The sequence below is a fragment of the Nematolebias whitei genome, chromosome 2 (assembly GCF_014905685.2).
Source record: "Nematolebias whitei isolate Nwh7 chromosome 2, NemWhi1, whole genome shotgun sequence".
Lineage (NCBI taxonomy): Eukaryota > Metazoa > Chordata > Actinopteri > Cyprinodontiformes > Rivulidae > Nematolebias > Nematolebias whitei.
Genome location: NC_056499.1, coordinates 58,475,072 through 58,488,225, shown reverse-complemented (window position 1 = coordinate 58,488,225; position 13,154 = coordinate 58,475,072). Strand labels below are relative to the sequence as shown.

The 13,154-nt window shown below is 42.3% G+C and overlaps 1 protein-coding gene across 2 annotated transcripts in view; it reads right to left on the bottom strand.

Annotated features, from left to right (window-relative positions):
* Positions 1 to 1,451: 1,451 nt before the first annotated feature.
* kmt5b (lysine methyltransferase 5B) overlaps positions 1,452 to 13,154 on the bottom strand; it is a 19,481-nt gene continuing 7,778 nt past the window's right edge. For both annotated transcript variants that reach the window (XM_037692523.1, XM_037692516.1), the window contains exons 8-10: positions 5,675 to 5,811; positions 3,523 to 3,722; positions 1,452 to 3,398 (exon numbers count right to left, since the gene is read on the bottom strand). In XM_037692523.1, the coding sequence (XP_037548451.1) occupies positions 1,936 to 3,398; positions 3,523 to 3,722; positions 5,675 to 5,811 (1,800 nt within the window). In that variant the 3' untranslated portion in view covers positions 1,452 to 1,935. The remainder of the gene's footprint in view (positions 3,399 to 3,522; positions 3,723 to 5,674; positions 5,812 to 13,154) is intronic.

Below are 13,154 nucleotides of genomic sequence, written 5' to 3'. Positions count from 1 at the left end.
CGCACCATTTGGATTGGGTCTGCCTCAACGTCCACATGGGCCATGCTGCCATTTCAGAACTAAATAAAACTAGCTCTGCTTATTCAAGTTCTCTGTGCTTTTATTGTGAAAGGTACTGAATGCGTTTCCTGCAGGAATGACTGGGGAGAAATAATTATTCACAAATAAATCAATTAAATAAATAAATAAATTGCAAACAGAGGATTTAATTCTCTTCGAAGGCCTTTTTTAAAAAAAAAGATTTTTTTTTTTTGTTATTATCTGTGGATTTTAATTTGAAACAAAAAAACTAAAGCATCATGCTGACAGATTACCTTCTTACCACCCACAGACGAAACGTGTATCTGTTAGCAAAACATGTCACAAAGCACCGGGTGATGTTTTGAAGAAGCCTTCAGGAATAATCATTTGATGTACGTGGAGAACTGATCCAGCCTGGCTACAAGAGACGAGACGAAGTCCTGGAGAAATGTTGATGTGCCGCCATGTGCACTTTAACTGTTAGCACCCAGCGTGTTTGGGACTACCGGGGATTTGACAACAAATTTCAGCTCATCAATAAATCGGACACATTTGTGCTACGTCTGCAGCCATGTTGAACCACATGGACTAAAACTGATCAGTTCCACGTGCTTCTACTAAAACTCGTGTCATCTGGACAGGTTTTTGGGAGAAACGTTTTGTCTTGCATCCGACAGACCTGCGTCGGAGGCCTGCCACCAACATCTGTCTTATGACCAGCACCTCCTGGATGTTTCATGCTGACAATTGTACAGATAGATAATCTGGTATCTTTAGAGAAATAAACTCTGTGGAGTTCCCACAAACTGTCTTTACACGTGCAGATGGAAACCATCTGTCCAAAACAATGGCTCGTCATGTAGAGCGATCGTACGTTTCAGGATGACCTGAAAGCACGAGGACACCAAGGACAAAAAGGTTCACAAGATGTTTCTCCAAAAACAATCTGTCCAGATGATTGAACCTTTCACTGATTCATCTATCTGGATGATTTCAAACCTTTTGCTTTTCCAGGAGCTTCATTAAAATGTGCCCAGTGTTTCAGGAGACCTGTCAACAGATTGAGGAGGATTTGAAAGATCCTCTGGTTTCCTGTGACAGCACCACCTCACAGCCACATCTGTCCTCCATGCTGGATTTAAGATGCCAGAAGAACACAGAGTCCAGATCAGAGGCGGCAGGTACCAAACACATCCCAGTTAGCTCTGGAGCACTTCAAGTCAAGTGGAAACAATATTCAGATTTTCTCTTGACATTTGGATTTAAAAAAATAATATTAATGTTACAATTTGAATGTTGAAACTGAGAAAACTCTCACCAGTTTTTCATCCTCTGACCCAAACAGCTGTTGGACCACAAGCCAGTTTGCAGTAACTTCAAGAAACTGTGATTTAAACCAGTTCCAGCTTCATGTGCTGTTTATTCTTCCCAGTAAATCTCCCTCATGATTTAATGCTTGTGTGAAGAAACGCATGATTTCAAATTACGACCAAACAAGATGAACTTGATCAAACGCTAACTGCAAGGACAGGACAGACTGAGTTGAGAACATGGCACCAGGAGGACCACCTCTGGATCCACCTCTCCACACGGAGCCGACACACGAGGAGACAAAAACTAAAGGATGAATAAAAACCTGTGTGACAACCCACTGTACACTTTCTACATGTCCATGATGAAACAGAACAAGTGCATTATGGCTCAGCCTGACAGGAAGCCTCCGTTTCACTCTGAACTCAACGATGGAACCAAGAGGTCGTGGTGGTTTCTCAGGATCTTTGAGTGCAGGTGAAAAGCAGAGGTCTGCTTCAGGCTGACTTGTTGATTTTCAGCATTTTGACGTTTTTAATGACTTCCTTTACATCAACAACAGTTGATCAGCTGTTCATCTTTATTTACAGGAAGGTCCGGCGCTCACGCGTTGAGCCTCAGGGACTGATCCTCTCTCCTCCTGGAGGAGATATCGATGTCTATGGAATCTTTACCCACGATGAGGCGCAGCCGCTTCGCTGGAGGAAGTGGAATGAAGTCATCCTCAAACTCGTTGTGGAAGTAGTCGTCGTCGTCCTCCCCTTCCTCCTCCTCCTCCTCGTCCTCCTCGTTAGAGGAAGGTTCTGCTAGGATCTTATGGGTTCGATGGGCACCGTTCCTGCTCTCCACACTTTGAGTGACTCCTCCATTGTAGGACATCTGCTCCACCTTGGACTGGGCTATTCTGCGGGCATCGTCCTCCCTCTTCAGCTGGATCTTCAGCTTGGTGGCGTTGCTGTGGACCATGGGAGTGAAGCCGTTGTTGAGCTTGGCGACGTACGAGCTGCCTTTCTCCTTGTCGTGGTCCTTGCTGAACTTGATGCTGATCTTGCTGGAAGAGGCAGAGCTGAGCGTGGAGGAGCCAACGTGGTCGTTGGGGTCGTTGGTCTTGCTGCTGCTGCTGTCCCTCCGCCGGCGGAGGGTCAGTTTGGGAATGCCCGTGTTGTTTTCCAGAATGAGTTGAGCGTCATATCTGGTGATCCGACGCTTCTTCTTCCCCTTGTCCTGCGAGCGGCAGCTGCTTTTGCTTTTGTCTCTGCAGAGGTCATTGCTGCTGTTGGTGACGCTGCTAAAGTCCCTGTGTCTGTCGGTGAAGTTCAGCAGCATGTTTCCACAGTCTGAGAAGTTGGGGGCGTGGCCTCCAGCCGCCGCAAACGGATCGCAGTTTGAGCCTTCACATTTAATCGCCCGCTCGGTCCTAGACTGCGTCTGCCGTTTATGGCTGGTGCGCGTGCTTCTTCTCGCGTAGCTGGTGTCTAACACCGGCTGCTGAAGTCCAGCTCCATGGTGGAGGTACTCATCCATGTCCGCGGGCTCAGTTTTGATGACCACCCCACCAGGAACCGGGCTCAAGCCGTCCATGGCACTGGGCTCCAGCTTGACTCCAGCAGTTAATTCCTGGGCATTTACGAATGTCCTTGTGGACCTGCGAGTTCTGTAGGTGGAACCCTGGCTGCCCTCGCTGCTCTGAACGGCATGAAGGCTGCTGTTTTCCTTGGCAGCGTGCCGAGTGATGCAACCCCGTTGGCCCAGCGGCGCCACTTCCTGTCCCTCCTTCTCCTTCTTGATGGTGATGCCTTTACACAGCGACACCTTGGAATCCCCGAGACCCAGCTGGGCAGCCTCAGGTTTGGCCGAGGCTCTGGGCTCCTCCCCTCTCCTGCGAGTCCGCAGCTGGACTTTACTGAGTAATGGCTTAGATTTTAGTCTCTTTGGTACCCTGTTATTGTTTGAACGACCTTGTTTTGAACATGAGGTAGAAAGGGCTCTGGACAAAGTCGGTCTGCTTTGAGTCCTGTTTTTATACTTCAGACCAGATGACGACGATGAAGTTCTTTTTCTGGCAGCTGCTGAGAAAGACAGACGTATTCATGACTCCCAGTTCTCCTCAGCAATGATTACATGAAACACTCAGTGTGGCAGCAGTTGGTCTAAAGCAGCTGCTGGATACATGAAACTACAAAGACTTACACTGATGTGTTTTTGGCATTTCCTGAGAGTCTACATCAGTGTGGGAGCCCACAGAGTGACTGTCCGAGCTCCTGTTTCCTTCTCCGAGCTTCTTCAGTCTGTTGAGCCGCTTGTCCGTTTCCCGCAGCCCGTACTTACTGTTGATCACTGGCACCTCCACCGGCAGGCCAGCTTTGCATTTGAAAGCACCGGTACCTCGCCTGCACAAAAACAACATCATTATTGTTGAAGGTTTTGGTCAAACCTGGTAACTGACATAACGTCCTGCTCAGAGTAAATCAGGTCAAGAGGAGTACAAAGTGATGCACAGCCTAGAATGTAGTTTTGCAAGTCTTGTACTCAACAATAAGCTGAGATCTTCAAAGTGCAGCAGCTCATGCTCCATCACAGCCGGTCAGAGGTCGGCTTACTGCTACGTGGCATCTCGACAGTAAACTCACAGCACAGACACTTTTCCGTACAACGTGAGTGCTGTGAGTTTCCCCATCAGTAAAGTGAGCATGAAACAACTCACTGTTATGAAGCTTTGTTGAGATGTTTTAGTGCAAACCAGTGTTTTGTGTTTCTGTGCTGGACTTGAATGAAGCGGTCTGACAGCACGGCATCACCACGCTTCATTTCCTCTGAATGTACAAGGAGTTTTGTCTCCCACAGGTCATTGCTGCAGGTCTTCCCTCACAGGGTGAATGTGTCAAGAACTACCTGTAGTTGCAGGTGAATTCAGGAGTGGCAAAACTACAAGATCCAAGAAAAATTCACAGCTTGTGCCACGTGGAAGTGTCCTGGTTCAAGAACAGGGTGAAGCCCATCGACGTGTTATACAGAGCTATATTCAACAGAGCTGTAACAAGATTGTTTTCAGCAGAAAAAAAGCTTAAAGTTGAAGAAGTAAAAATATTTATGTTAAAGTAGAAATTTTATTGACATAAAAAAGTTGCATTGTTGAGAAAAACAAGTGCTATGCCAATGTCCCCCGTTGCTGAGGGGTATGAATAGTGAATGTTTGTAGATTTAGAAAGGAAAGAGAATGCAAGAAAACCTAAATGTTTTTGGTGTGAGACATTCACGTAGGCAGGAGTTGCACTGAGTAGAAGAATAGAAATAGTTTTTGTTGTTGCTCGTCTGAGGCAGCGAAGTGACGGATCCAGGGGGTGGCCAGTGGTTAGGCCTGTCGCAATAAACAATAAATCAATTAATCGCATGATTAATGAAAATTATCAACCTCATTTTCATTTATCATCTTTATCGTTTCTTCGTGTCTCTCTTTCTACTGAAGACACGGCTCAACTGGTGCTCTTCACTGACCCCTCCCTTTCTCTTTTCTCTTTAAAATCTATTTTAATGATCCAAAATCACATGTTTGGATCGTTAAAAGCAGCTAAGCTACGAGCTAAGCTAACAGGCTGACCTCGGGAATAAACCTCCGTCTTGTCGAGCTCCATAATTCACGGTTGAAACCCGTGCCTTGCTTGGTGTAAAAAGTTGTTTTTCTCTGCAAAAGAAGCTGAGAATTTGTTTACTGATTTTTTTTATTAAAAGCTTTGTGTCAAAAATGCTAAAGAGCTCAAACCACCAAATGTCCGTCATGTCACCATGTCAGCCCATGTCACGTCAAGGGTCCTCCCTCCCATTTTTCTTAAAGAAGACACGCTACTCAACTATCCATCCTTTGGTTCAAACAGCCTTATACTGCCATCAGGTGGTCAAAACACACCAAACAAATCAACATTTCTTCTAAAATTTGACGATTATTGTGAAATTTCAAACAATATTATGTTTATCTCAATTTCTGAGCCAAATAATCGCCCAGCAAAATTTGTTATCGTGACAGGCCTACCAATGGTGGCCCTGGCCAACAGATTTTTTGGGGGGCCACCCGACTCATTTAAGTTAACTACACAGTTAAGCAATATTATCACTAAAAAGTAGTTCCCTTAAATGACGGGGTGGCCAGATGAAACAAATATATGGTGGTAGCCATCTTGGATTTGAATGTAGGAACCTAATTTACTCTGGTGACCTGTCTCATGCCTAGATGCTGCCACACACCAAACTGGAAGTCTGTACAGCTCACTTAGTTTTCAAGTTATGCTCATCACATCCATGTTGTTGTGCAACGTGTGTGTAAACATTCTGTAGTTTTTGCACAAACCTTTCACACGTATAGCATTCACAAAACTCATTGTTTTCTCCAAAGAACCCATCTCCATAATAACACGAGATCTCTTCTCCTGGTTCAATGTCCCTCAGAACCTTCACGCAGGCCGTGTCCCGTCCTGTTGACACAAACTGGGAAAAAAAAAGAAGTGTATATACACCGTATACATATATACACACACACACACATACACACACACACACACGTATACATATATATATATATATATATACACACATATATATACATATATATATATATATATATACACATATATATACATATATATATACATATATATACATATACATATATATATACATATATATATATACATACACATATATACACACACACACGTATATATTATTATATTATATATGTAGGTTATTATATTATATATTATTATATATCTATTATGTATTTATTTGTATGATGTATTTAGGTTCCACAAGGCTCTGGACTGGTCCAGCTGTGGAGAGATGAGGTGGAACACCAGACCTGCAATGGTCCAGTCTGTAAATGATGCTCTGAAGTCTGGGAAGATGCACGACATCATGCTTCACCCAAACGAGCTCGTTACCTCGACCACATAGACTGAACTTCTGGAGGACGTCGTCCAATGTATAATAATGCCTTTAAACATTTTTATTTGTTGAGTTCTCTGCTTGGTACATTATTTTTCTTTTTTGTTTTGTTTGTTTGTTTAAACAATTAAAACATGACAGTAATGTCACTGTTTAAAGGAAACAATTGCTCAATAAATTAGTAAAATGCAACTTGTTATGTTTGGGTTCTTTCATCTAAGGTAGACATTGTTTTTCACTGTTTTTGGGTTCTGAATGATCACGTCTTCATTAATGTTTCTCATGGTTCGATTATGGGGGCTAATTGTCACACTGTTAACTGCTGTAATTACACATCAGTCACAAAAAACTCAAGAAAATGTCTGATAATAATGTTGTTACTGCTCTCAGGGATTCAGCCCAACCCTGGACCCCCCACTAATTACAGCACACCAAATGACTTTAAAAACGCCTCTGGGCTCCATTTTCTGCATGTAAACGCACGTAGCCTTCTGAAAAAACTTGATGCTGTGAAAATCCTGGTCAGTTCTTCTGGGGCAGATGTTATCTTTATTTCTGAATCTTGGCTCAACAAATTTGTAATGAATAATGACGTGGCAATCAATGGATTTAACATCTACCGCTGTGATCGTCAAAAAAGGGGGGGTGGAGTCATTATTTACATTAGAGATTCTCTGGTTTCAAGTCTTGTGTCTTCCAAAACAATTCCAAACCAGTTTGAAGCCTTATCTGTAAACATCACCTTGAATGGAGGCCAGATTTTAACTGTAGTCTGCTGCTATCGACCACCCTCAGCATCGCCTGAGGCATTAAATGCCATCAAGGAATTCCTTGGTAATTTAAAATTCACAGAGGTCTTTTTGGCTGGAGATCTCAACATTGATTGGTGTAAGTCGACCCCCCTCAGTGACAAATTCAAGGAAGGTTGCTTGTCTTTTAATTTAACCCAACTGATCGACTCCCCCACTAGATTAAATAAAAGCCATCCTGAAAATTCCTCCATCTTAGACCTGTTTCTAACTAATATGCCTCACAAATTCCCTGGTACAGGTGTATTCGCTGATCTTTTGAGTGATCATTGTGTGACAGCTGCTTTGAGAGATATTAAACTTCCACCTTCTAAGCCCAGATTAATTCAAAAAAGGGATCTGAAACATTTTTGTGAACAGTCATTCCTCTGGGATCTGTCCCACTTTGACTGGCATCGTATTCTGTTAACTGATGACGTGAACTCCACTTGGAACTATTTCCATAATAATTTCATTTATTTTCTGAACATACATGCTCCTTTTCGTCAGTTCAGAATAAAGGCACGAGACAGCCCCTGGTTTACTCCAGAGCTAGCTGACCTCCTGCATAGGAGAGATCATCTTTGGGCCGCAGCGAGAAAATCTGGCTCAGACACTGATTGGTTGAGTTTTCGACAGATGAGGAATAAATGTACAACTGCTGTCAAAGCAGCAAAATACAAATATTTCTTATCTCAGACCTCCAAAAATCTAAATGACCCTAACAGATTCTGGAAAACCATTAAATCTCTCTCAGGCACCCCCAATCATCTGACCTCCCATCACAACTTCTCGTTAACTCTGTTCCTGTGTCAAATAAGCACGAGATCCTGAACTGTTTCAACAAACATTTTGTTGCTTCTAGTTCTTTATTTGACAGAGTTACTAATGGAAAATCAGCCACTTCACTTAATAACCAAACTTCTACAAATCAAATCCCTCCTACAAGTCAATCCTCAGTTAATCACAGCTTCTCTTTTTCTCCATTCTCAGTCAGTGAGGTCAATAAACTGTTAAAAGATCTTGATCCTAAAAAATCTGCAGGTCCAGATGAACTTCCACCTTATTTCTTAAGGCTGGCTGCTCATATCATCACAGTCCCAGTGACCCACATCTTCAATCTCTCCATAAGACAAAACTCCATCCCAGACACTTGGAAAACAGCCTTTGTTCTTCCTTTGCTGAAGGGAGGAGACCCCACCTCACTGAACAACTATCGACCAATCTCTAAACTCTGCATTTTAGCCAAGGTTCTAGAAAAACTGATAAACTCTCAAATCAAAGATTACCTGGACTCATTTAACATCTTACCTCCACATCAATCTGGTTTCAGGAAACAACACAGCACAACCACTGCTTCACTGAAGGTTCTTAATGACATTGTTGAAGCACTGGATGCTAAGGATTATTGTGCTGCACTTTTCTTAGACCTGTCTAAAGCTTTTGACACTGTGGATCAGAACATCTTGTGTCATAAACTCTCAGAAATTGGTTTCTCAGAACACACCATTGGTTGGTTCTCTAACTATCTTTCAGACCGGAGGCAATGTGTTCAACATAATGGTACTTCCTCCAGTTATTTAACAGTCAACAATGGTGTACCACAAGGCTCAGTCTTAGGACCCACCCTCTTTACAATCTACATACATAATGTAGGTAAAAACATCCCTAATGCATCCATACATTTCTATGCTGACGACACAGTTGTTTATTGTCGAGCTAAAACTGTTGCTAAGGCTTTCCAGCTTTTGAAATCTGCATTCAACATCATCCAGACTGATTTGTTTCACCTCAAACTTGTCCTAAATGCCGAAAAAACCAAAGGGATGCTTTTTTCAAATAGGAAGTTGGTCCCAGCAGTTCTTCCTCCGATTTTATCCTCAAATGGTGTCCCCATTGAGTTTGTTGATTCCTATAAATATTTGGGTATCTTGGTCGACTCACATCTCTCTTTTAAGCTCCATGTGGAAAACTTGGTAAAGAAACTGAAAGTTAAACTGGGTTTCTTTTTCAGAAACAAATCCTGTCTAACCCTGAATGCTAGGAAACGCCTTGTATCTGTGACTTTCTTTCCCTCCATTGATTATGGTGATATTATTTACATGAACGCTCCTACAAGAACCCTGCAGATGTTGGATGCTGTCTATCATGGTGCACTAAGATTCATAACTGGCTGTGATTATCGTACCCACCACTGCACCCTGTATTCACTGGTTAACTGGACATCATTAACTTCACGCAGACTCTCTCACTGGTATATTTTCATCTTTAGATCACTTCTTGGTCTGTTACCTTCATACATCTCCTCCTACATGTCTCTGCGTGAGTGCAGCTACGGAGTGCGCTCTCAGGACATTATTACCTGCAGTGTTCCCTCAATGAGGACTGAACTAGGCAAAAGGGCCTTCTCCCACTCTGCTCCTGTTTCCTGGAATATCTTACAAAAAGATTTGAAGCTCTCGACCTTGACCTCTCTAAGTGTCTTTAAGAATCTGTTGGACACCTGGCAGGGTCCAATGCTGACATGTTCCTGTTTTTAGTTTTCTACATTTGTCTTGGAATCTAGCTGTTTTTTGTTTTGTTACCTTTTCCTTTTAGCCATCCTATTTGTTAAAAAAAAAACAAAAAAAAACTGTAGTATGCTTTTTTATAACTGTTTATTGTTGTTGCTGTTGTCTATTGTTGTCATCTTTCTTTGTGGAAATCAGGTCTCTCTTGTAAATGAGTCCTCGAGGCTCAATGGGATTTACCTGTATAAATAAAGGTTGAATGATGGTGTGACACATGGACTGGTTTAGATTTTTTGTTTTTACTGTAACTGACCTTCAAAAGAGCCAGAAACAGACTCAGCAGCTGATCCTCCGTAGAAACATTATATGGACTACAGGCCATGGATTATTTGTTTTATGACATTTAGTGAAGGTTTTTGTTTGGATTAAGGAAATAAATGTCTCTATTTCACCACAGATGAACTGTTCCTGTTGCCATATCTTTTGAAATAAAACTGCACAACACAAAGTAATTTAAACAGGAATGGGTAGAAGATCAAATCAAATTCAATGTATTTCCTAAAAATTAAATGAAAAACAGGAGCAGGACAGGAGTGGGAGTGATTCTGAACAGGAGCAGGAGTCATGTTACCAGGAGTGGGACAGGACAGGAGTGAAAATCCACTCCCGTGTCATCCTCTAGTGCACAGGTGTCAAACAAATGCTAATTTTTCGGGACAGGCATTTTGGGTTTTCATGAGCTGTATGCCATAATAATCAGTATTAAAACAATTAAAAACCTGAAATATTTCAGGTGGTGTGCAATGAATATGAAATATATGAAAGTTTAATTTTTATCATTACATTATGGAAAATAATGACCTTTATCACAATATGCTATTTTTTAAGAAGGACCTGTATATATAATGTCTAAGGGTGGCTGCGGCTGAGTGGTTAGAGCAGTCGTCCTCCAATGTGAGAGTTGGGGGTTCGAATCCACCAGCAGTCACATGTCAAAGTGTCCCTGGGCAAGACACTGAACTCCTCATAGCCTCTGATGTGTGTCCCATCAGTGTATGAATGTGACCTAAAGCGCTGATTAGTCTCTTTAGAATGATTTGTTCAATTAGCTTTATAATAATAATAATAATAATAATCATTTTATTTAAAAAGTGCCTTTCATGACACCCAAGGACACTTTACAGTAAGAACAAAGATCAACAGGAAAAAAGAATATAAAATACATAAAGAGTATAAAATACATACAGAATATAAAATACATACAGAATATAAAATGCATAAAGAATATAAAATACATACAGCAAAGTTAAGGATAAGCGAGTCTAAAGAGAGGTGTTTTCAGAGCAGTCTTGAATATAGAAAGAGAGGTGATGTTTCTTAAGTCAGGGGGTAGAGAGTTCCAGAGATGAGGGGCAGAGCAGGTGAAGGCCCTGCTCTCCATGGTGGAGAGGTGGGCAGAGGGTACATGGAGGTTTAGTGAAGAGGAGGATCTGAGAGAGCGAGAGGGGATGGAGATGTGTAAGAGGTCAGATAGGTACGGAGGGGCAAGGTTGTGGATAGCTTTGAAAGTGAGAAGAAGAATTTCGAAGACGATGCGTGATTTAACCGGGAGCCAGTGGAGCTGCTGCAGGACTGGAGTGATGTGGTTATAGGAGGAGGTTTGAGTGATGACACGGGCAGCTGAGTTCTGGACCAATTGTAGCTTCTGGAGAGATTTGTTGGGGAGGCCATAAAGAAGGGAGTTGCAGTATTCAATCCGAGAAGTCACAAGACTGTGCACAAGGATGGCTGTGGAGCGGGGTGTGAGAGAAGGGCGGAGACGGTTAATATTTCAGAGATGGAAATAGGCAGATCGAGTGACGTTGATGTGTGAAGTGAAGGAGAGAGTGGTGTCGAGGATGACACCAAGACTCTTGACCTGAGGCGAGGGGGATAGCAGAGAGTTGTTAAGGGGGATGAGAAGATTTTCTGATTTTGAAAGAGAGTTTTTGGTACCGACAAGAATGATTTCTGTTTTGTTACTGTTTAGTTGTAGGAAGTTGTTAGAAAACCAGTGATTTAGCTCATTGAGACAGTCGGTGAGGTTGGAGGGTGGGTGGGTGGAGTTTGGTTTTGTTGATAGGTAGAGCTGTGTGTCATCAGCATAACAGTGAAAATGGACACCAAATTTACGGAAGATGTGACCTAGAGGAAGGAGGTAAATGATGAAGAGGAGGGGTCCGAGGACAGAGCCTTGGGGGACACCCGTGGAGACGGGGGAAGACAGGGAACGAAAGGATTTGAGCTGAATGAATTGAGTGCGGTCAGAGAGATATGATTTGAACCAGTCTAACGGAGTACCTGAGATGCCAATGGAGGTTAGTCTGTTGAGGAGGATAGAATGACAGATTGTGTCGAAGGCAGAACTTAGATCCAGTAAAATGAGGATAGACAGAAGAGCAGAGTCAGCAGCAAGAAGAAGGTCATTAGTTATAGAGTTATATTAGTCATATAGTTATTAGCTTTGTAGAGATCTAGTAGAGTGCTGTATGAATGGGTAAATGAGGCACAGATTGTAGTGGAAAGTTTTTTGAGTATCGTGAAATAAGATAGAAAAGCGCTATATAAGTACAGTCCATTTACCATTTATTATGCTCCTACCATTTATCATACTGCAAATAAGTCACAGGAAAAACTAAACTATTAGTTTTTATTATTAAGCTGCAAAAGTGAAAGAAACATGCGGCACGTCAAAAACGAAACAGTGGGGGAGACAACCACCCCGCACCACTGCCAGCTATGGTGCGCAATAAGTTTAGTATTTAGAGATTAATATGTTTATAGGTTTTTATAGGTTTAGAGATTATTATTTCTTTATTTTAGTTTGTGAAACAAGGTCAGACGAGGCTGGTTCTGGTTCGGTCGATTGGACCCAGTGTTACACCATATTCTGTGACCTGCAACAGTGCATGCAGCACTGCCCCCTACGGTCACAATATACGGTGGACACAGAATATGGTGTAACACAGGTTCACAACGAGCTCCAAACAGTCAGGAAGTTGATTCATCTTTTGTTTCCTTACGGTAGTTGAACCAGAAGATTAATCTTTAGTGAAATATTTCCAGACTATTGATGCATTTCTACCTGTTTGTCAAGACTGGGCCTGCTCTGCTCCATCTGTCTGCTGGGAGGAATCCATTTTGTAGCCCGCGCCCGGTGCGGATCACGGAACATGTGACGCAATGACGCAACGGCGACGTAATGACGTCACCGCGAATACTCGACGTGAAATTAAAAATCTCAATAGATGTCCTAGAAATCGATGTATAGATTACTTGAGTAGTCTGTTAAAACCCTAGTGTAGTAGAGTGCAGTATGAATGTGGGTGTAGAAGAGTACTGTATTAATGTCTGTGTAGTAACTCCCTGTATGAATGTGTGTAGTAGAGTGCTGTATGAATGTGTGTGGTAGAGTACTGTATGAATGTCTGTGGTAAAGTACTGTATGAATGTCTGTGGTAGAGTGCTGTATGAATGTGTGGTAGAGTACTGTATGAATGTGTGTGGTAGAGTGCTGTATGAACGTGCGTGGTAGAGTGCTGTATGAACG